The sequence below is a fragment of the Heteronotia binoei genome, chromosome 3 (assembly GCF_032191835.1).
Source record: "Heteronotia binoei isolate CCM8104 ecotype False Entrance Well chromosome 3, APGP_CSIRO_Hbin_v1, whole genome shotgun sequence".
Lineage (NCBI taxonomy): Eukaryota > Metazoa > Chordata > Lepidosauria > Squamata > Gekkonidae > Heteronotia > Heteronotia binoei.
Genome location: NC_083225.1, coordinates 146,574,023 through 146,599,051, shown reverse-complemented (window position 1 = coordinate 146,599,051; position 25,029 = coordinate 146,574,023). Strand labels below are relative to the sequence as shown.

The 25,029-nt window shown below is 39.2% G+C and overlaps 2 protein-coding genes across 3 annotated transcripts in view; one reads left to right on the top strand and one right to left on the bottom strand.

Annotated features, from left to right (window-relative positions):
• The window catches only part of CEP97 (centrosomal protein 97), a 34,651-nt gene extending 19,248 nt beyond the window's left edge, over positions 1 to 15,403 (top strand). For both annotated transcript variants that reach the window (XM_060234580.1, XM_060234582.1), the window contains exons 6-11: positions 1,200 to 1,366; positions 7,719 to 7,883; positions 8,774 to 8,907; positions 9,649 to 10,420; positions 11,954 to 12,029; positions 14,424 to 15,403. In XM_060234580.1, coding sequence (XP_060090563.1) covers positions 1,200 to 1,366; positions 7,719 to 7,883; positions 8,774 to 8,907; positions 9,649 to 10,420; positions 11,954 to 12,029; positions 14,424 to 15,128 — 2,019 coding nt within the window. In that variant the 3' untranslated portion in view covers positions 15,129 to 15,403. The remainder of the gene's footprint in view (positions 1 to 1,199; positions 1,367 to 7,718; positions 7,884 to 8,773; positions 8,908 to 9,648; positions 10,421 to 11,953; positions 12,030 to 14,423) is intronic.
• The window catches only part of RPL24 (ribosomal protein L24), a 362,759-nt gene that overhangs the window by 25,868 nt on the left and 311,862 nt on the right, over positions 1 to 25,029 (bottom strand). The gene's annotated exons all lie outside the window — the stretch shown is intronic.

Here is a 25,029-nt window from a genome sequence, read left to right as displayed (position 1 = left end):
TTTTAGTGATCTTATGAATCAAAATATGATTATATAAGGTTAATATGAAAAATTAACAGCAAAGAAATTTTAGAATAGCTTTTGTTTTATGGTTGTGAGATTATGATGACCATATTTACAATTTTGGAATTATACATTCTTGATAAAGTTTTGAGACCAGTGGCACCATTAAGACCAACAAGATTTTATTCAAGGTATAAGCTTTTATGTGCAAACACACTTCAGATGTGTATCTGAAGAAGTGTGCATGGACACGAAAGCTTATACCTTGAATAAAATTTTGTTGGCCTTAAAAGTACTATTGGACCCAAACTTTGTTCTGCTGCTTCAGATCAACATGGCTATCCACCTGAATCTACATTCTTGATAAGTATCTGTCAAAAATATTTTGTCTATATGTTACTTTTTGTTAGGACAGATTAGATCTGGTTAAATTTGGGATTCAGTTTACATTATCATTTGTTGTAGAGATAGCTCTCTGTCTGGGTCCCTGTGACATTATGAAGTTTCAGTGAATGCAGAGCAGTTGATTGCAATTTTCTCTGTCTTCTGTCGTTAAAGACCAGAAGTCAATAAGGAGATTTAAGAGGGGACGATACATATAACTTGACTGCTCAGCAATTTCATTGAGTGTCCATGAGTTCTTGTATTGTGAGAAAGGAAGAAAAGCACTTATTTCTCTGCCTTCCCTATCCCATGCATAATCTTGTAAATCTCTATCATGTCACCCCTCGGTCAACGTTTCTCCAAGCTGAAGAGCCCCAAGCTCTTTAACTTTTCTTCATAGGAAAAGTGTCCCAACCCTTTAATCATTCTAGTTGCCCCTTTCTGGACTTTTTCCAATGTTATAATATTTTTTGAGGTGTGACCAGAGATAGGAGGTTCTTCTCTGCTGTGATGAAACTGAACTTTGAAAAGATCCAGCTTGATTTTGTGGTTAATCTAAAGTGTCAAACTGTGGTTTGTGCTTGGCCACCAAAATGAAAAGTGTTGTTAAGGAGGGAGGAAATCACAGTGTGAGGGAATGCTACAGAGGCATTAGTGTTGAGGCTTAATCATGATGTTTAGCATGACATGTGACCTACTGTAAGTCACAGAAAATAAAATAACTGGCTTGTAAATGGTATTAAATCTTTAAAACTACAGCACCTGATATTAAATTAGTACTATTTGATCAACAAACCTATTATTTGTTTCAGATTTCCTTCTTGTCTTCTTTCCCTGAGCTGGAGCAGTTGTCAATTATGAATAATCCTTGTGTGATGGCCACTCCTTCCATCCCAGGATTTGACTATCGGCCATACATTGTTAGTTGGTGTCTCAGTCTTAAAGTCCTTGATGGTTATGTGATTTCTCAGAAAGAAAGGTAAGCAATGGGTAATGAATATGACAAAACATATATCTCAAGTTCCATTACCATTAACTCCATTCTCTCCTCTAACTCTCAGTTTTGTAATCAGAATAAAGAGTAAGATCTTGTGCTTCTTCTTAGTTACGTAAATTAGTTTGGTAAATAGAGTCTTCCCTTTTGAGGTTCTTATGAAATAAAATCAAATATAACAGAGAGGGCTGGGAGAGAGTGTGGTTTAGTAATCCATTTGGTGAGGCAATGAGAGATATGGTCAGAGTGGGAATGCTCTGTGGTCAACATAGATGTTTGTACTGCTCTCTTTGATTAAAATCACTTGAGGTGATTTCTGGTATCAATTAAATGCAATGTAATCCAATAAAACCCACAATACCATAATTAAAAGCCAGTTGGCAGCACAAAACAACATTAAACACTTAGCACCTAAAACTGAAACTACTCAGCCCAAAAATATCTCAGTGCAACAGCCATTTAAAAAATATTGTCATTTTACTAAACTTAAAGCCAATAAAATGTAATACTGCTAGTTTAAATATTTTATGATTTTTAAAAAAATTCCTGGCCTGACAACAAAGCTCCACCAAACTGGAAAGTAGTCAAATAAAGGAATGGTGTTTCACAGACAAGGTGCCTCAACTGAAAAGACCCTATCCAGGTATCCTAAACTGAGACTCAAGTGGCCACCAACCTCCTCTCTGAAGGTGGCAGCACATGAACCAGAGTCTGATATGAAGATCCCAGTGCTTAGCAGGTTCATGTGGGAACAGACAATCCTTAAGGTACTGTGATTCCAGGCCATTTGGGACCTTTAATTTAGGACATTAAAGGTCAAAATTAGCACCTGGGATTAAGCCTTGGAAAAAACAGGCAACCAGTGAAGTTATTCTGAACAAAGAATGTTGGGGCAACTGTTCGTACTATATTAGCTGGATGTCTGGTCACTGAATGTGCTTGTTCCTTCTTTAATTCTAGGAGAACCTGCTAACATTTGTGTATTTACTGAGACCTGGCTGAATGTTGCTAGGGATTAAATAAATCAATTCAGTTTTGCACAAACCTAGGGGAAGAAAATTAGTCTGTGTATGCCACTGTCATAGATATACTATCCCCTGTTCCAGACATCCTAAAGTGTGAGACTGAAGAATTATGATGCTGTGATCTTTGCTGAGCATGAAATTACAACCACCAGCATGAGTAGACTTCAGAATACTTATATTAATGTCACTATAATGAATAAAATATAATCCATTTTTTATGTTTCATGTTGTTGTTTTACAATTCCGTACAATGCATGTATGACATTGAGTGGTTTCTCATTAAAGACTTGATCAGTTTCTGTCTAATTTTCTGACTGACTGCCTCTTTACAGTGACCTCTACTTTCTCCCCCTTTCCACACACACCTCTTTCCTTCAGCTATACTGCTGATGTGTAACAAGTATCTTTGTGGTAGCTCACTGCCAAAATAAAAACAAAACTTTATTTTAAAATTCCTTCAATCTGGCCTATACCCTTTTTGGGTTGACACTGTTTCTGTGGGGGTTGATGTCTGTAGTTCATAAATTCTCCTCAGAAATTCAGGCATCACAGCTTTTGAGCAGCAAACAGAATAGATCTTTATTCACACAAACACAGGCAGGGTTGGGATATTTACACAGGACAGACTTTTGTTTTAGTTCAAGAGGCTTCACTTTAATTCACTCTAAAAAGATAAAGGTAGTCCCCTATGCAAGCACTGAGTTGCTACCGACCCATGGGGTGATGTTGCATCACAACATTTTCTTAGCGGACTTTTTGTTAACTGGGTGGTTTGCCATTGCCTTCCCCAGTCATCTACACTACCCCCAGCAAGCTGGTACAGCTTATGCAGTTACTTTGTTGCTCTGAGAGCACACAATGTTATTCCACTTGTCCTGCTAATATCACTTGTTGTTCCTAATACTCTCTTAGTCAGGACTTCCAGGTAATCTCTATACAGAATGAGAATTACCTCACTTTCATCTGGCCTATGAGACTGTCCTTGCCTCTACCCAGGCCCTTTGGCAAGCTGCCTTTCCAGATTCCTAGTCTTTTTCTCTGCCAGGTAAAAGCTTTCTCTGAGAAGTGTGTGTGACTCTTTTGACACCAAGGAGCTTTCCTGTTTGGGGTTCCTTTTATTTAACTACCCTCTCTCTCTAGAGGTAACTAGCAGAATTCAGTCTCTAGCAACAACTTCCCTCAAACTGGCTGCTCCTTCACAGATCTGCTCTTTAGGTCTGAAAGCTCTGACCAACCCTCTCAACTCACTGTCTCACTGCTTCTTTTTTCCCCAATTCCTCAGAATTCTAAGCATTCTGATATCACAGCTTAGTCATGTGACTTAACAGCTGTCTTGATTTCTTGCTGCTTAGCTAAAACCCTTGGAGTCCATCATAGCATATTTTCATACAAAACATATAGACAGAACCTCCAGTTCCTGGTGAGCAGAGAACGGAATAGACGGCTTTTCTTTCCCTCATTGAGGGCTCCCAGTAGAAGTGAAACTGACATGCAGGGGTTCTGAATATAAGGCTCTTTTGAGGAAGATACTGGTGTCCAAAAAGGGACTTAACCCAGGGACTCATGTTTATGTTAACCAAGTTCAGTCTCACCAAAAAGATCATCACTTGATAATAATTAGGATTTCTGATGGGCTTTTCCCCAATTGGGGGTTCTGTCTATAGTTGTAATGCTTCAGAAACATTGATCTGTGAACCTGTGATAAATCCAGAGCTGTTTAAGCCAGCAATACGGGACTTTAATGATTTAATGGAAGATTTTATATGAATGTTTGTATTGTATAGAATTGTGAAATAACAACATGAAACAAGAATGGATTATATTTGATTTATTATAGGGACATTAATTTCATGATCTGATATACTTCGAGCCTTTTGTGCATTATGTGATCTTTGGTGAGAGCAGAGTAAAACTTTTTCTCATAGCGGTACCAAGAGGACTCCTTCATTGGTCTCGCAGGTTCCTAGTTCTTGTAGGCCTTTAGTATGTAGGCTGGGTTTGTCAGAGGCCCTTCACATTGCTTGATGTGTGCTTGACATGATGTTCCTTTACTGGCCCTGAATTTGGTGACTTCTTAGAAGCAGCTTCAGTATTGTATTGCCATGTAGAGATCCTTACCTAGTCAAGCGTAGATCACAGGAGCACAAAGTCTCATTGTTTGGTGGATTTAGAGAACTTTTGGATTATGTGACATTCCAGAAATCTCCATGGGATTTGCCACCTGGTTGTACAAGTGTTTCTGTGTTTGGCTATATTTGCACTGAAATCAAATATCTGGCCTAGCCATTAACACAGTCACTCCTAAGTATCCTTTGGCCTAGCAGAGAGCTAGGCTTCTTGCTTAACTGACTACTTGTGGGCAGTATTTCAGGGAGTCTGCAAGAGTGCTAGTGACTGAAAACTTGTCGTTGGCGTCCTGTGATGCGATAGACATTGATGTAAAGAGAGCTTTATTCTTTGCTTTCTACTGCTGTCTGCCAGAGCTTTTTCATGTGGTTAAATATTTTAGCCTTCTGTTGAAAAAAATCTTCAAAATGAAATATCAATAAAATCAAAAGTCAGCAGCAAGAGCCTTTTAAAATAGGGGTTCTATATTGACCTTGCTGACCACACTAGCCTTGGAAAGAGAGTTGAACGAGGTGTACCATGCTCTGTGGAGATACCAAAGCATTAAAGAGAGCAGCAGGATCGTTATCAGGTTGTTTGATTGTCACAACTTAATTCATTAGAAAAGGTGGACAAGCCACATACCAGCTCATCTGGCCAGTTTCTGAACACTTTGTAGATAAAACTGTTCTGGTCTGATGCACTATGGGTAGTACTAAGGGTGAATAAAAATCAATTATTTTTAAAAATCAGATTCTTAACATTTAATTTGTTTTTTTAAAAAACTTAAATTGGACTTTTAAAAAATAGAATGCATTTTGAGGAAAAATTTATCTGAAGATAGTTTTCTGTTTAAGATAGGTTATAGTCCAAAGGTTATTCATCATGAAATATGGATTACTTTTTAATTCTGTAGCATGAGGTGCTAGTGTTTAAATTCATGCAGTCTTTAATTTTTTTGCTATATGAATTCCATTAATCCATTAACAAAGTCATGTGCTCCCTCAAGGTTCTGTAAGATTATTTTGGGCAACTTTTTTTGTCTGGAATATACTATCACAGATGCTTCATTTTGCAGTTCTCAAAACTATGAATTTATGCCTGCAGAGGTAACATACCTCTTCTTCACAGTAAAAGTGTTTAAAAATAAACATAAAGAGTTGAGAAAAAGACTTTAATCCCATTGTTCCTCTGCAAATCTGTGTACACAGAATCAACCCTTTCCTCTTAAGCGCTAAGCTTCAAGCAATAGAAGATTGGAATAGATCTGCACAAGGAGCTAAATGTAAGAAGTAAGGGGCAAGCAGTAGAAATGAAAGTGAAAACTTTGAGCAGAATGAGTCTTTATGTAGAAAACCATGATTTAAATCTAGTCATACTGACTAGTGATTTAAATCATGACTGAAATTGATTTGATTTGCATCAAATCCACCCTGGTATTACTGTTAACAGCTTTTCTGATGGCAGCGGATGAATAAGCTTATCAGTTAGAATTGGATCAATGGAAATTTGTTTCTTCTGAGGAGACTTGGAAACTCTTAACTCTTGCTATTTGCTTCTGTCATCACAATTATTCAGATGTTAACTAATTTTATATGGCTTACTGTCTGTCAACTGTAAAGTCTAAGATACCAGTGTTTTACTTGGCTTTGGCTAGTACAGAAATAGAATGAAACCATGTGATTCCCAGGCAAGCCTGATCTAGTCAGATCTCAGAAGCTAAGCAGAGTCAACTGTAGTTAGTACTTAGATGGGAGACTGTCCTTGAAATAACACAGTTGAGAGGACAGAGGCAGGCTTTCAGCCACCTCTCTGAATATCCTCCAAGCCCTTAGTACAGGGGTAAGTCACCATGACTTCTAGGTGCAGATACACGCACGCCTAAAAATATACAACCCCCCCACACACACACATAAAGAAACTGTGTGATTCCTACACTGCATGTGTGGCTAGGTTATCACCTTCTGATTGTGTTTGCCTGGTGAGTCTCTATTTTAGGCCTCTTTTAAGAGGTGATATTGGTGGGAAGCTGGAAGAGAGGGTTTTTTGATAATTGACTGCTTCAGGTTCCCTGCAGACAGAATTCTGCCTCATAACATCTTTATATTTGTTCCACCATTTAATTAAAAACATGCACTTAGACATCAAGCTTTGTTTTCCCATGTGATTGTTGTGTTGATAAATAGGGTTTTTTTGTGTTGATAAACAGTTTTGTTTGTATTGCTAATTGGTTTATTGTATTATTTAAATTTTATTGTGTAACTGTCATGGGCTCTGGAGTAGGAGGGATCAGTTGGAGCATCTTTCTTGCACAGCAGAGTGCCCTATACCCCCTTCCCCCTTGCCTTCTTTCAACAAGCCCTGCTTAATCCCTGGGTGGTAGTGGTTTGGTAAGCTACCAACCAGGCTTTGGAAGGGTTTGCCTTTACTTAAGAGGGACCCAGGTTACCCCGTTACCCTTTTGCCTTGAATTCACCTGGCAGAGCTCCTTTTTTTGCAATGAGGAGCTGTCTGGATCAGCCACAGAGTCTGAGGAATACAAAGAACTCCTCGCAAAAGTTTTTAAAGGTTTTATTTTAAGATTTCATTTAGAATGGAAAAGCCAGAAAGTACAAAAAGTTGCTAGTAACACTTCCCATTCGTGCTCTTAGGGGTTTGAGGCTGCCAGGCAAAGGAAACAAATAAGAATACCACACCTTAACTGAACTTATTTCTTAATACTTATGTGCCCCTTAGTCCTTTGCTAGAACATGCGGGCATGGCCTGTGTTTCCCCAGCCTGCAAGCACACATCCCAGCAGCAGCAGCTACCCTGCCAGCCAATCCCAAGGAAATGTTTTGGAGGGGGAAGCTTTGGAGGAGGAAGGTTGCTCACAGATCCCTACTTTTTACTCAGAAATGTGTATCATTTTCACTTCAAAATGGGCAAGGGCCAATCTTGGGCTTTCCTGGAGTTCTGAGATGGAAGAGAAAGATTAGTCCCACCCCTTTTAGGGAAAAGTCTTCTTAAAAAAATGTCAAAGAGACCACCCTGGTGGCCTGGGAAGACCACAGGACCAGAAAAACCTAACTATATTAAAATATTATAATGAATGCAAGGCCTCTGGATCCACAAGTGGTTAAAATCATGCTGTGCATATTTTTGAATAAAAATTGTTTTGTAAATACTTTTGCTGCTATAATTGCTGTTCTTTTACTTCTCTCTAGTTTGAAAGCAGAGTGGCTTTACAGTCAAGGAAAGGGAAGGTCTTTTCGCCCAGGCCAACATGTTTCATTAGTACAGTACCTTGCCAGTGTTTGCCCTCTTACCACTATGTTTGGACTCCAAACTGCAGAGGATGCCAAACTGGAAAAAATACTACATAAACAAAGGTAAGAACAATTATTTTTTGTCATTAGTAAGTAACTTAATGAAATAGAGAGCTGTTTTCAGCAGCAGAAGTACACGAAGGATAACCTAGGTAATGTGGCAACTTCAGCCCAAGTACCACTAGATATAAACACAGTGAATTGTCTTTTTGTGTTCAAGAGATTGAAGCATTTATTTTAGTTCATTTTTTATCCTGTGTTTCTAGCTTCTAACTGTAAGATAGCAAGATAATAGCTGTTGCACGCTTAATAGTATTTTTTCTGATGTTGACTTTGGTTATGTTTATGGAGAGGGTGGAGGGAAACTAGAAAAACAAAAAGCCCTACAATCTATAGATTTTAGAGAGCCAGTTTGGTGTAATGGTTAGGAGCACAGACTCTAATCTGGAAGAACCAGGTTTGATTCCCCACTCCTCCACATGCAGCTGCTGGATAACCTTTGGTCAGCCACAGTTGTCTCAGAGCTGTTCTCTCGAGTAGGGATGGGTATGAACTGGGAAAATAGCGGTTTGTGTTGGTTTGTGTTTTGTTGGGAGGTGGTAGAACAGCCCCCTCATGAGTTAGAGACACCAAACTCACAGGAAGTCTTTAGCAGGCTCTCCTCCACCAGCTCTTCAACTAAGAAACCCAGAGCTGCGTACATGATTCTCTCCACCTTCTTTTTATCCCCACAGTAACAGGTTAGGAGGAGAGAGAGAGAATGACAGGCCCAGTGTCACCCCATGAGTTTTATAGTGAGTAGGTCTCCCCTAGTCCAAATCATTGACACAGTGGCTTTCACAAGAAAGACCTCATGTTTGCTAATTGAGCTCTTCCAGAAAGCCTGGAAGTACTAAGTACCAATAAGCTCCATGGATAGCGAAACCAAGCCAGTCTCTAATTGTTGTCTTTAGGTTGCACCAGAGGCAACTGATGTACCAAAGCCAAGCTGATGAGATCCCTGTTTCCTTGTCTTGGAATAAAGGGGTGCCTGTTACCAGTGAGCCAAACAGCCCTGCTCATGTGCCACAAATAAGGACTGAACAAGGTAAGTCATATTCACTGTTGTTGCTTAATATCTTCTGGTGGTAGAATTCCTTGTACACTTTACTTGTAGCCCTGGTTTCTTTTGCCTAGGGGCAAAATGACACATTATAGTAGCTTGAGGAGAAGAGGGAGTATGGTGTGGTAGGAAACTTGCAAAAGAGTAGAATCTATAAGAACTTGGAGAATGTACTTGCTGAGTAAAGAGGTGGGAAGCAGTATCTCAGGGTCAGTGTAAACCAATGCTGCTTTATTTGGAAAGGCAGAGGCGAATATGCCTCCTCTTTATTTGAGAGGGGGGAACATTTCCAGAAGTATTTTTGTTAATGTTTATCTAGCCAATGCAGACTGCAATATGTACCCTTTGTGCTCAAATCACCACTTTAAAGTTCTGATGTCTCATAGTGGGTGGAAAACCAGCCTTTTCTTTCTCCTCCTCCCCTTTGTGACTATGCATGCTACGTACTGTGAGTACTTCTCATGCTTGAAGCACATTTGGCCTTCACATTCAGTTTTAGAGAACGCCAGAACCAGTGGAGTTCTCTGAAGCGTGGATAGGCTTTCCACTAAAGGAAATTACTAATACAGCATACACTTATCTGAGAGCCAGTAGAGAAATATCATGTGCTCTGTGTAGGTCTGAGAGGGAAAAGTAGATCATGTTGATTGTTAATAGGTACTGTTCACTAAGCACATTACAAAATATCAAAAGCTCTCTAATTCCTGTTTTATTTTGTTTTTACAGAACCTGTTATCCAAAAGAATTCCTGGGTTGGGCCAAGATGTAATGATGATCATTCCTATGCAATTACAAATATTTTTCCAGCTTCTTCACAAGGTGAAAGAAATGCTTGTGAGGAACTTTATCTAGAAGACATACAAACTGATGAGGACAAGCTAAACAGTAGTCTTCTGTCCTCAGAGTCTACTTTTATGCCTGTTGCTTCAGGGCTCTCACCGATGTCTCCTACTACTGCAGACCTGAGACTTAGTGATACAAAAAATATAGACGATCTTAACACTGGGTTTGTAAAACAGGTGAATAAGCAAGATAAAGAAAAGCAGGAAAAAACTTTTTTGGTTCTTGAAGAGCATCCCATCAAATCAGCAGAGACTATGGAAACTCAAATGAAAGGGCAAAAAGAAGACGTGTTGTCCACTTGCAGTGTATCAGGGGCCACTGTTACCCTACCCACTGATACTGGAAGCTGCCAGGCATCTTCCAAGGACTGTATTCAGTGTAGTCATGTCAAGCTGTTGCATGAACCTGAAGAAGACGTAATCAAAACTGCTTGCCCTGCTACATATCTAGAAGAAAGATCTGCAGATGCCCCTGCGCCTTTATTTCAAAAGGATGATGCACTTCAGGAAATGAATACAGCAGCCACAAAGCTTCAAGCCTTTTGGAGAGGATATTACACTAGGAACCACCATCTCAGAGCCAAAGAGGTGCGCTATGAAATACGACTCAGCAGAATGCAGGAACATATTATCCATTTAACTGAAGAAGTAGAAAAGTAAGTCAGCAGTCCTATTTGCTTTTTCACGGTGAAACTTAGACATTACACTATCACAAACTGAGGCTCAATATAACCTTGAACACATCTAGCTTCTAACTGTAAGATAGCAAGATAATAGCTGTTGCATGCTCAGTACTATTTCTTCAGATGTTGTCTTTGGTTATGTTTATGGAGAAGGTGAAGGGAAACTAGAAAAACAAAAAGCCCTACAATCTATAGAAGATTTTAGAGAGCCAGTTTGGTGTAGTGGTTAGGAGCACACTCTAATCTGGGAGAACCAGGTTGGATTCCCCACTCCTCCACATGCAGCTGCTGGGTGACCTTTGGTCAGCCACAGTTGTCTCAGAGCTGTTCTCTCAAGAGTAGTGATGGGCATGAACTGGGAAAATGGCGGTTTGTGTTGGTTTGTGTTTTGTTGGGAGGTGGTAGAACAGCCCCCTCATGAGTTAGAGACACCAAACTCACAGGAAGTCTTTAGCAGGATCTCCTCCACCAGCTCTTCAACTTTGGTGAAGATTGGATTTGGGATGTCCAAATTATAGATCTCCCCCCCAAAGCAAATGGCCCCAGGAAAGCTCAGCTCTAGCTTCAGGTTCAGTCCCTGAAACCACAGAAAGGAACACCTTCTCATCTGGGAGAGGTGTTTAAAAAATTGTCCCAATGTATAGGAGGGAAAGGAGTCCCTCAAAGCCCTCCCTAAATCAGCCATGCAGCAAACAACAACTGAAATAACTCTTTTCTCTTTGTGCTACAAAGTACAAGCAGCTGAGTCAGAGTGTGGTATCATACTGATATATAATCTGCTCGCATAGAGCAGAATGGGAGCCCTGTGGTTGGCTTCCAGAGCTGTCAATCAAGTTATGGACAACTGTTTTGGGGGTTTTTAGGGCTTTCCCCAGCGTTGCCTAGGAATTGATTGATTCGGCACCAGGCTGTCTGGAGAACAAACTGCAAAAACAAACCAAATGAACCTGGAAAAAATGTGGTTTGCTTTTTTGTTTGGGAATGATGCAACCAAATGAACCAGTTTGAAACGAATCATAAACCAAACCAGTTTGTGCTTGAACTGCGGTTTGGTTCTTGGTTCATGCCCATCCCTATTCCAGCGCAATTCTCAAAAGATCTCTCTTAGCCCCAGCTACCTCAGAGGGTGTCTGTTGTGGGGAGAGGAAGGGAAGGCCATTGAAAGCAGTTCTGAGACTCTGAGTGAAGGGCGGGGTATAAATCCAATCTCGTTTTCTTCTTCTATGAAACAAAAGATTTGATTTTATCTTGCAGAATTATTACATTAATGTTTAATGCACAAGAAGGAAAGTCCTAGTCCTCAATAACTATATCAAAGAAGGAGTTAGTATTTATCATTCTAAGAACAAGAATTGGTACAAGGGAAGAGTGATGAAGTTTTAATGGTAACTCTGTAATGTAAATACTGCAACAAATATGGCCAATTGGATAGAGGTAACAGTTTTAAGGTATTTTAAATTTCTTTCTAGTGTAAATAACTTACCTTCTGGGTCTTTTCTATTTTAGACTAAGAAAAGAAAAGGATGAAGAAAAACTTCAAAGAGTGGTGCAAGAGGAGGCCATCAAATTCCTTTGGGACCAGGTAAAAAGCTTGTCCCTCAGTCCTTTTCACACCTCCTCAATCCTTTTCACAGCTCATCTCAATATAAACCAAGACTCTAGGACAGGATACCCTGAAGAGAAGCATGTTTGGTGTTGTATAATTCATCTGACTACAGGAAGCATCACAGAACAAATTTTTTCCACTGATACTGCTTGAGTATAGAAAATTGCATGTATCATGTGATAAACACTGCATATGTATCCTGAAGGACTTTGCCACTATTTGAGAGGTACGAATGGGATGTGTGTACTTCTCAAACCATGTGCGGTTTTTCTCATCTAAAGCTTTTCATCATAAAAAAAAATAGACAATGTTAAGGTTTCTGTCAAAGATGGCTTGTTTAGTGCTTGCTGCTTGCCAGTAATCTTTGCTTACATTAGACAGAAAATAGCACGTAGAGGAAGCCATGGAATAGGGACTCAACGATAGAAAATGGCACACAGCTAAGATTACTGGAAAATTAGTGTACTAAAATTCCTTATAATACAGTGTACAGAATGCATAAAATTGAAACATTCACAAAGTATATAAATACACATGTACAGTACTCTTGTGTGGCAAGCAAGGCTCATGTAAAAATCGCAATAAAGCGCATCAAGACTATGAACTATATATCATTCTATATCCCACTGCAAGCTGCACAAAGTCTGTATCTGGACCCAGTCCACATTTTAGAAATAGTAAGAGGGTAAAGGTGCAGCAAACAAACCCTGGCACGTTCCGATGACGGGGCTGCATGCTGGAGCCAGCCGTTTCACTGGTCTACTTCGTTGGATATTCAGAAAGGGGTGACTCTGCTTCAATAGTTTCAGAAGTATTTCTCGCCACGAGTCTCACATTGCTGGCTCCTATCAGACTTCGTGCAGCTTGCAGTAGGATATAGAATGATATATAGTTCGTAGTCTTGATCCGCATTGCGGTTTTTGCATGAGCCTTGCTTGTCACACAAGTACTGTACACGTGTATTTATACACTTTGTGTATGTTTCAATGTTATGCATTTTGTACACTATTATAAGGAATTTTAGTACACTAATTTTCCAGTAATCTTAGCTGTGTGCCTTTTTCTATTGTTGAGTACATTAGACAGAAAGCATAACATCCATCAATTGATTTTGCAATCCTTGGGTACGTATTGGTGAAGCTGTTCACAAATTAAAGTGCCATACTGTTGAAGCTTCAGTAGATTGTTATTGTGCACATTCCCTCCTCAGTACTCTCTATTATTTGCAGTGAGTTTTAGAAGTAGTTGCTGTTATGATTTTGGAATGCAAAGTGCTATGAATTGCATTAGGGAGTCTTGGGATTCTGACAGCTGTTTAATTTTCCAGGGAAGAGACACATAAAATGCACAAAGGGGTTAGCAAGCAAAACAAGTATTTCCACAAAGAGATAACCATTTGCCTACCTGTCAGGGATGGCAAGATCATTGGCTGTTGTAAAATATGATCTTAGTATGGAGATGTGTGAAACACATGTGCTCTAGGATGGTTGTATGAGACTGAGGTGCACCTTTCCACATGGGGCAAGTTGTCTAAATCTGAATTGAGAGAGGCTTCCCATCAACAAAGAGCAGGAAGGATTACAAGGCTGAAACATCTGTTAGTCTTTGTTCAAATGCTGGAAATTGGATTCCTCTGCAGGGGGTAGGTGGGGTCAAGGACTTTTACTTGGTCCACAGCTATCCAGGAGGAGAGTTGGAGATAATACTTCTGTATGATTTTTAGCTTAAATTTATAATTCTTTCTTTCATTCGATCTGTAACCAGTAGGTGTGATAGCTATTTTCTCTGTGCTGCAACTTAATCTGTAGTAATGAAGTCTTCTGTTTAACAAAGGATACTGTGATTCAGCTCCTCCTCACACACACCTTAAATCAGTTGCTCTTGCTTGTACATGGGATGGGTTGAAGTAATTGAGAACCTCTGTCCTTTGTACTTGTCCAGAGGCAGCCTTTAACAGGGTTGTCCAAGTCATTGCTAATGTGAGAAGCTGAATTTTAACTTGGGGTGGTTGCACAGTGAAGGGGAACTCACTTTTTACATGCATACAGCACATATGTAAGAACACATAGACCTAGGTGGGCTTATGGCAGTTGCTACTTTGATCTGGTAGTGTTTTCTTTTTCTCACCTACACCTTCTGTGTCCCAGTTCAAATTCATTTTATTTTGGTATGGATAAAGTTATATTTGGTGCAATGCAATGACTCCTGAACAATCACTGCATATCCAGACTTGTTCCTCTTTACTTCATTAGCCAAGCTACTAGCTTTTCTCTTCAACACATCATAGATTTAACTTACACCCGCCTGCCACAAATACAGGTGCTTATATTTCTCATACTGCATCATATAATTTCCTCTTTGTGTTAACAGATTAGATCCATGCAGGAGTGGCAGCTTTCTGTGAACCAACATCTAAGTATTGCCGGGCAGCATGGCATCTCTGCGTCAAGTGCTTTGCATCCTTCAGAGCTACCCAAAGAGACATCCAGACTAAATCAAATACTGTCTCCTGTTGCTAGTTCTACCTGGGTAGTTTCAGCTGCTGAAGCTTGTCATCAGCAGTCTTTACCGGAATTTCCTGATTCGGGCTTTCATTCCTATGTGGCTGAACAAAATTGCCTTAATGAATCACAGAGATCTGAAGAAAGTTTGGTAGAAACAAATGAGAGCACTTTAGGGACTTCTTTGGAAACAGTCAGACAGCATGAAGATTCTCTTTCAGGCTGCTTTTCAGATGCAGAAGAAGTTCAACTGAACCATGGGGAATGTAGTGAAAACAGATCCAACAGCGAGCAGGATAGTAGCCTTCTCCAGCAGTATTTAAAATCAGTTGAGCAGCTAGATGATGCTGATGAAAAAATAAGCTGCAGCAATGAAATAGAAAGCAGTAGGCTCCAGGCAGCTGTTTCATTAGAAAACTTAGATGCCTCAGGCTCCCAAGATGCATTTGCATCATCACAAGATTCAGTTGGTCAGGCATCAGAAAAGTGTAATTTGAATGTAGAAACAGCAGAAGGAAAACCAACAGACTGTGACTCTTCATTCCAGGCACTTCCTGTTAGCATAACTGTGTAGCAGGCATTGACCTACTGAAATGGTAGAAAAGCTACTTTTAATAGATGTTTGTTGTTGTTTATTAAAAAAATGGGTTTTTTACACTGTTCTGGACTTCCAGTTCCCTGCTGTTTGAACAGTATAGCTTACAAACAGCGTTTGCTGATCTAACCCTTGACACTGTGTTAAACTCTAAAAGGTAAAGTTCACTATAATGGAAATAATGCACTTAATTCAAATTTTTATGTAATTGAACAACAGGTTTCTATGAAATATAATTTTGAACATTCTGGCTACTTTTCGTATTACCTTTGTTGAACTAAGCCATTAGTTTTCCAAAATACAAAGCATATGTTCTTACTATATTCTCACTATAGTCTGGTTATGTGGAGAAATTTAAATAATTAGAATATTTGTAAATTGGAGAAGTATGCAAACATCTAAAGGGGAAAAGATAGTCAACATTTCTTGATATTAAAGTCTAATACAAGAAGTGTTTTGAATATATGCTTATAAACTCAGGTACTAAGTCATAGATTATTTTATTTCCCGGCCTTGCTACACACACAGATCATTTTTCTTGAAGAAAGAACATATGCAATATGCAAATATGGGTGCTGACTTTCATACAACCCTGTTTTTTTATCAGATAGGAATCTCAATAATATAGCTGTCCAATATCCTCTTCAGACATTATGAGTAAACTTCAGTTTATTCATGATTGATATGAATAGTTATGTTCTCACATCCCTTCCCTCATGCAGTGATTGAAGAAAGAAGTATTAGGTTGTGACCAGTGTTCCCTCTAAGCTGAATTAGTGTGAGCTAGCTCGTCGATTTTTAGTCTCCACCTCACATATTTTTGTCTCAGCTCAGGAAGGATGGCCCCAGAGCAAACTAATTTATGCAATAGCTCACAACTTAAATGCCAGTAGCTCATGAAGTAGAATTTTTGCTTACAAGACTCCACAGCGGGAGCAAAAAATAGAGGGAGTATTATGATGTCTTAGCCTTCTAACTATGATCTATTGAAGAAGGAGGAGGGAGAGAGCTCACAAGCACATCTGCTTCAGTTTTCATCACAAACATGCTGGGGTTTACTCATGGTGTCTGAGTACAGTTTCCCTGATTTCTCCAAGAACCAGAGGAAAACTTTTATATGATGCAAGTATTCCAAACAGAAGTTTTTAGAAGCTAGGGAGTCAAGTTTTCTTCAGTTTCTAACACTCTGCATTCCAGGGTCCCCTTCTGTTTTACTACAGTAAAAGTGGTTGGATAAAAGATCCTTAAAGGTAACTGACCAGAGTTGTTTTGGCTACAGATTTTCATAGTATGCTATTTCAGTTGTTTTGGCACAGATCTCTGCTCATGCTGTAACAACTGAAACAGAAGGTAGATTTGGGCTCAACATTTGTCAAAGAATTGCCTTTGTCATTGTCTGCTCATATGAGAGAAGTCCTGTAACTGAATTAGCTCGATCCCAGTGGAAGCTGGGTTCAGATAGCCAGTTCATGGTTGACTCAGCCTTCCATCTTTCCAAGGTCAGTAAAACGAGAACCCAGCTTGCTGGGGGTAAAGTATAAATGACCGGGGAAAGCAATGGCAAACCACCTCATAAAAAGTCTGCCATGAAAACATGAAAGCATCCTCATCCCAGAGTCAGAAACTACTGGTGCTTGCACAGGGGATTCTTTACCTTTTTAAAGCAGAATTGCCTCTATACGATGGCCCTGTGGTGAGCCTCAGAGTTTCTGGCAATCATGGAGAATCATAAGCACTCCTGATTCCAATTGTACTTATTCAGAAGAGTAACTGTTGTCTTCCCAACATAAATCCCCACTGGTTTTTACACTGAACTGTTTAACATGTTTTTACTATTAATTATGAAGAGCGGCAAATGGGTATTTTTATATGAAGACTTAGGAACAGAGATGTAATCATTGATGTGTGTTTTTTTAATGTTAGGTATAAGGACAAGGTAGTAGACAGCCTAAAGAACATTGCTGTAGTGGTGAGTCCATTGCAAAATCTGCCTTGGGTTTATAACTAGACATTTTTAAAAATCTTCACTATTTGAAGTTTAACTTTCAGATTTACCGCCATAGTATTTTGGAATGCAGGAGTGTATGCTGTGATCTTACATTGAGAAAACAATGGTGAATATAAATGGGTTTAACTGTGGACTTTCTTATGAAGACTTATCACAGCTTCCTTTTCACAAGATTATTCATTATGTTTTAAACATCTCAAATATTACTTTTCTCTTGCCTCCCTCTTCCCCTTGCTTAGGAGTTACTACTAATAGTAGTGTTTTCATGGAATTCATTAATTATAGCACACTTTAAGTTCTGAAAATGAAATTAATGACTTTTTAGAAGTGCAATCCTATTGCACCATTTGAGCCTTTAATAAATGCCTTACAATGCCATACTAAGCAGTTAACACCTTTATAAATCCATTAAAATTAACAGGCTTAGCATGTAACTGCTTATATAGACTACGTATCTAGTCTGTACTAGAAAGTGAGACCTAAAGGTACTGCATGCAGTCTAGCCAAGTTACATACTTTTAGTTTCCATTAACCTGAATGAAGAAAATCAGTATGTGGCAGAAACCCTAACACTTACTAAAGGCCCAAGAGTGCTATCTGAGATTTTGGACCCCTGGAGGGTTAGATGACCCAATTCACTTGCATTCCACAATGAACCATCCTGGTAGATTTAATCCCTTTGGGACAAAGGACAATCTGGCTTGTCATGGAAGTTCAGAGCCGTTGCCGGATGCTTGATGGAGATGGGACTATATTTTACATGGCTCTGATTCGTAACAGTCGCCTCTGACATGTGAGATGGAGTTTTGCATGGGGATTCGCTAAAGCAGTTTGTCACTCTTAGAAAGGAGGCTGGTTTAGGTCCAATTTTATCTAACATAAATGTCTGGAAATTTGGGATTTTGCCTTGTCTGCAGTTTTCAGCCTTCAGCGCAAATTGAATCCACAGAAAGCTGGGTGGGAATGATCCCTTTGACTTCTTGTTACTGCAGGGATCTCTGCACATACTCTGAGGAGCCTACTACATCTTTGGTAATGTGTGTTTAGCTTAGTTTAACTGTATGGCTTGTTATTTGAACATCTCTGCTGCTGTTGTGTTCCTTCTTTGTATTTCTGTTTTTACCCTCTTTTCACCACTTTTGGATCCATCCATCCTCTTCCTTTTCTCTCTTCCTCTTTTATAATAAATCCTTTTTAAAAATACTTTTTTTTGCTTTGCTTAGTACAGTTTATTTCTCTGAAATATTTCTCTTTCTTCCTCATGTGCTCGACAGCACAGGTGCTACATAGTTGATACGATATTTCCTGTTTTCTTAGTCGATATTTCCTGTCACTTAGTTATTGCTATAGTACTGTGCTGGAAGAGTGCCTTCTCAGTTGGTCAGTCTAGATCAGGGATGGCCAAACTTGCTTAACGTAAACACCATAATAAATTTGAGAGCTACAAGACATGAACGTCAGATGTTTGAGAGCAGGAAGGAAGGGTGGAAAGAAAGCAACTTTAACTTTAAATGCATTCTTCAAACCACTGGGTGGCTTGGCTTGGAAAAGTGATTTAAAGAGACAAATGCCTCCTCCAAGCTGGCCAACAGGCTGGTGGGGGCTTCAAGAGCCACACAGTATGTGTGAAAGAGCCACATGTGGCTCCGGAGCCACAGTTTGGCTACCCTGGTCTAGATGTTCTCAGGAGGCTCTGAGTGGCAGCAGCTGGTTACCAGGGTGGTTTCCAGAGAACACTTGATCTAAAGAAGTTTCCCAGCAAGGAAAGGCATTTTTTCCCTTCTTGCCTTAACACAGTTTGATCTGAAGCAGCTTAAATTGTTTTGAAATCTACACAAATGTATTATCTGCATTGCCAGTGAACAAAAATTTAAGAATTATATTTCTGACAGTGGTGAGACTGTCATATGTTATCATTTTTCGGTATAGCCACCATATAGTATGACCTGCACATCTACCTTCTAGATGGTTTTATATAACTAGTCTTCCATTCCCACAGAAGTCAGATGGAGTTGAAGAACTCCAGCATTTTGGAGAGCCAAGCAACAGCTATTTTGGACCCCTATGGACCAGTGAAAGAAAGATGTAGACAAAGTCCCCCACCCACTGCTGTTATTGAAATAAGGATCCACAAGAAAGGGGACTGAGTGGAAATCAGCTCTCTCTCTCAAAGTAGAATTTGAATTTAATTGAGCCATATGCTTGAAAAGCAAAGTGTGTGTGACTGGTTATTAAGGACCATGTTTCCCAAAGGCCTAGTATATGTTCTGCCATTGTACACTAGCTATCAATAGCCACATTGAGTGTTCTTTCACATTGCACTGTAGTGATCTCTTCCTGGCTGCAAACAGACATGCTTGCTGGCAGTGAAACATACATTGGGTGTTGTCCTGTTGCCTTTGTCTGGCATAGAACTTAACTGCTTATCTGCTTGATGCATGGAGGAATCCTTGCTGACTGGAAAGCTTTGTACAGATGGCATTGTGAAGAAATAAAATCTGTTGCCTGGTTGCCATGCTGACAGAAAATCCAAAGGTTCAGAGAAGGCCCAGAATGTTCAGTGTTTGCCTGTAGCAGTGGAATTCAAACACAAATAAGGTTTCTTCCATTTGAATCCATATTGTTTATTGCAAATTCTTATTTTGCTTGTATGTTCCATCTATATAACAGCTAAAACGTGTTTGGTATGGGAAGATGTTCACAATATAGAATTCTTCTCAGCTTTGCCTTGTTTAATAAAACATTTTATTCTGTTCAGTATGATTTGTATGTATAGGTGAGCTTTGTGTCAGTTTCCATAGACTAATGGTGCCTAGTTCCTGAACAGTTAGATGTAATTTGTTTGTATGTCTGCAAAACAATTTAGTGGTATTTTATAGACTAGAAGGAACAGTACTTCTGCTTTTCCTTTGAAGAAGAAAAAGGATTGAGAGTTCTCAGATTAACAAAGTCTATCACTGGATTCTTAAAGCATTTATTTAAAATATGTGTGTGATGTTAGCAGACTGTTTATATGACCTGCAGCCTACTTTTTTCTGAGACTTAAAGTCAAATTCATCTTAGAATAAATACACATTCAGAATATGTGTGTTTTCTGTTGTGGGAAGCCAAAGAAGGAACTGCAAGGGTGAAAGGAAAGAACAGCGTTCCATCCCCTCCTCCTACTTAATTGCACCACTTCTTTGGTGGCTGCTTGTGTTCAGGCCACAGGCCAGCTATTTTTGTCTTTTTATGATAAAGATGGAAAGAGGAAACGCAATGCATTCTAATGCTACTTTTCTTCCTGCCTCTGGCAAAGTGGTCAGGAAGCTGTTCTTGACCCCAGTAGGTGAGGTAGCCACTTAATGGTAGGATGTCGATGCGCATACTTTGCTGTTCACCTTTCCTCCAGCCCTGCCACCTTTATCATAGGAGTAGTGAGAACCTGAAATACTGGATTCCTTTTTTCAACTGGGGCCCATAATTTTGTAGTTTTCTTGTAAACAGCTGTGTGCTAATTCTATAATCAGAATTACTAAGGGCAATTGCTGCTGTTTCTGTTGTATGTAAAATATTTAGGCTGGAATCCTAGGCATTTCTTGTTGAAATTACTGGAGTTTTCTTTCAAATTAACATGGCTATGATCGAGCTTCTAGAACACATTTCTAATTTTCATTTTTGTTCTCTTTTAGATTCTTTAAAGAAAGGATACAAAACAATCAGTATTGTCACCTGTATTTTCTTGCATAGATGTGAGTTGGAGATAAACACTGTAGAATTTTTAGCACACTGGTCTGTGCTCTGTAGATTTGGAGACTAGTCTGCCTTTATTAACTTTGATAAAACAGAATGTAAGATCTTCAGAGGCATTTCCTGTAACACTGTTTTTATTGTAATTAGTAGTAAAACTTCTGCATCTTTAAAAAGCGCAAAGTTTAAGAGGAAAACCCTTTCAAAGTTTTTTTTTCCCTTTTACAAGATGTATGTTTCCATGGCATCCTCTTACTTCTGTGCTGCAAGGCAGTAAGATTACAGGTTGGATAATTGCAATTTACATAGTCGAGATCAAGTTAGAAGTATCATGAAATGATCATGTAATCCTCTATGCTGTGCTTTTAACTGTAATATAACTTTTATAGCACCATTTAAAATAATAGTCTGCATGACACAATTTTTTTAAAATTGCATTTGTAAGTTGTCTTGATGTAGCCAAATAAAGATGCTTTCTGAATAACATGGAATACTTGTCAGCTTGTATATGATTTCTGATTACTCTGTAAAACATTTCACAATTTCAATAACTGCCAGAATTACCTTTGCTCCATGTGAGGGACAGATAAGTGTTCTAGGGAAACCTAGAGTTTGATCAGATGCTCTCAAAGTGGAGGCAGTAAAGATTGAGTAGCAGATTCATTACATTGTCCTATTTTAAAGATGCCAAAGAAGATTGGATACTTTTTTTACAATGTGATTGATGCTGCCACAATGATCATGGCTGCTAAACCAATTATCTATTAAAAATCCCTTTTTAGAATTTCCACCTGACTAGTAATTTGACAGCCTGCCCGCTTTTCAACACCTGGACTCCAGTTGTCTGGATAGGTTAGAGGAAATCTGGAAAAGAGCAATCAGCCCAGGAAAAGATCCATTAGTCCAGTCCAGTGCTTGCCTGATCAGAACTTTGACAGCAATATCAGCAGCTTGCACTAGGTGATTGCAAGGATACAGCCATCTGGATGAGATCCACATTCTCCTCTCAACAGATTTTGATCAGATATCAGATGGTAGGATATATGCTATATATCTTCCAAGTCCACATGGGCTGAAATTTACAATGCCTTTTTTTTAAAGTCAGCCACCACCTCTTTTTATTTTCAATAAATGCCTGCATTATTCTATCTCACCACTCCATCATTCTGGAACTCCCTATTTTTATTAGAGTTAGTATTTGCAGCAATGGTTATATTTTATGTAGTCTGCTTTCTCACTCAGACTAAAAGTGATTATATAATGTAATGTAAGTCAGTACAATCAATAGGATGAGGAGACATCCAATAAATAATGTAAAAGGACTAGATTGCAGCAATATGATAGTATACAAATTAAGTATGGCACTGTTTAACATAATAAATGGCATTTATAAATAGAAATATAATGCAGTCAGAGCAAGGTAGAAACATGCAGCAACTCAGTAGTATGGTCCACAGTCGATTCCCTCTGTTGAAACTTCTTGCTAAATCATTCTGCTATATTTATTTTATTGAATTTATATTCTGCCCTTCTCACAAGCAGGCTCAGGGAAGGTAACATCAGGTTTTAAAACATTAAGTCAATTTTACAATAATAATAAAAGCAATAAAACAATTAAAAAGATGGTGATATATTTACTCAATAGCTGTAACAGCTGGATAGATGGTCAGGTGAAGTAATAGTGAAGTATGACAGCAACGCTCCCCATGGGCAGGTATACTTGAGTGGCTTTCTTCAGGAAGGCCAAATAATTGGATGCAATATAATGCAGCGCTATTCCTTTGTATGCTCTCTTGGACTATTTTAAAAGCCTTCCTGACCTCCTTAGGCAAGCCATTCCATGGGGTGTGAGTTCATTATAGAGAAAGTCCTGCTCAGATAAGCAAAGTTGTCATGGTAAGGCATAGGAGGACAGGTGGTCCTGCAGATGAGGCAGCTGAAGAGCTTTGTATATGATGGCTAGTACCTTTAATTTAACCTGGTAAATAATGGGAAATCAATGGAATGACAGCAGAATGGGTATAAAATGCAGGCATTGCCTAGTATTTATTGCATAGCAGAGTTACAAGCATATATATAAAATACATAACCAAGTTGATACAACAGGCATGCAGACCAATTGGGCAATCCTAACTGCTAATATCTAAATTTCAATTGATTCAATTGCAGCTGGGGGAGACTTCAAAGAGCTCTGTCATATCTCCTTGGAAAGCACAACATTCCCATTCCTGTGACAGTTGGCAGTCTGCATCACAACTGCATTTGAGACCTGGTATTTTGCCCCATATAAACAAGTCTGCACAACTGCCAAAGCCAGTTCGTAATCTATTATTGTATTCCATACTTTAGGTGGCATGTCAAATCCTGCAGACCTCTCAGCATTTACCTGGTTTGGGGATGTCAGGTGGAACTGATTGAATCCATGTTCACAACCATTCATTCCCTAGACTGAATTTTTTTTATTGCAGGATTTATACAGATTTTATTGCTGCGTGATGGGATTGTAGTCTGGATAAGCCCACCTGCGTCAGCCATGTCTTTGTGAACGGACAATTCTTTGTTTTCAGTGCCTAGTTTCTGATGATGATGATAATGCTGTGGCATTTTGCACTAAATGGAGTTTCCAAGTTGATTTTGAGGGGAGACCTCTGTAGAATGCATTACAATAGTCTCGTCTTGATGCTACTGTGGCATGGATCCAGGTTGCCATGTCAAGCTAAACTAAACTGAAAGAAAGCATTTTTTTGCAGCTGCATTAATTTGCTTTTCCAGCAGTAACAAGTCCGGTATAATCATTACACTCTTAAATCAGTAAAGCTTAGCTGAACCCCATCAAAAGTGGAAGCACAGTGTCCTTCAAGACTTCACTCATCCCATCCAGTATTACCTTCTTTTAAGTGTTCAGTTTGTTCCCTCTCAACCATTTAGCCAATGCCTCTATAGGAAATTTGCATAGAGAAATATTATGCTAACATGTAGCTTTTACCAAAACTATGAATCACTTCTTCTAAAGCCTTTAAACAAAGATTGAAGAGCATGAGAAGCCTAAAGGACAAAGCCTACACTGATAACTGGTCTCCAAAGGCAACATTTTGGATCTGGTCCATAAAGAACTATTTAAACCAGGGGTGTCAAACATCCGGCTGGCGGGTCAGAACCAGCCCGTGCAGGGCTTTGATCAGGCCCATGGGGCTCTTTTCTCCCCCTCCTGTCCTTACCCTTTGAAGCTCAAGGATGCATCTCTTTCACTTCCAGGATCTTTGAAACTGAGGCTGAGTCTCAGTTCTCCGGCTCTTTGTGCCTTTCTTTGCTGGCTGCTGCAAGGAAAATGGGTGGATTTTAAGGTCCATTCCATGTTTTTCTTGCAGCTTTGTCTTTGCTCCACTCCACTTCAGATGGAGTGGAGATGGTTACATTTTCAGCATTCCTATAGCTAGCTGAAACTCATGTTTCCTGGAGTTGTGTCCTTGCAAACAAAAGGTTGATGCTTTTAGCCAGCTTATCTATGTTGAATGGCCCTAATCTAGAGAATATTCTAATGTGGGAACCCACAGCTAAAGGGGGATATTATACTGGAAAGCCATTGCCAATCTGAGTAAATTCAGGGGTGGGGGTAAAGTTTACAATGCCATTTCATTGTTTCCACAGAGTCAGAGCCTTTGTGCTTTTTCTTGATGTTTTATTCTAAAAATTGCACTGCCAAATTCCACTATTCTCCCACCTTTCCAATTTAAGCAAAATATTGGCAGAATTTTAAGCATGTTTGTGTTAAGTCTAAAAAGAATATCTTTAACTGTGTTTGTCTGTGTCCGTTATAAAGTTTATATCTACATTACCCGGCATTATATTTTATGACACACATGGCCTGGCCCCACAAAGTCTCATTTATGTCAGATCTGTCCATCCTAAGAAATGAATTTGACACCCCTGATTTAAACCAATCCAAACCACATCCCCAATACCTCCTTCTGCCTCCAAACATTGCAAGAAAGAAGCACAGTCTACTGTATCAAAGGAAGCAAATATATACGTAAATCCAGTAAGAGCAATAAAGAGGCATGTCCTTTGACTGCATTCAGATGGAGATCATCAACTAAAACCACCAGTGCTGTCTCCATCCTGCAGCCTGCCTTGAAGCCAGAC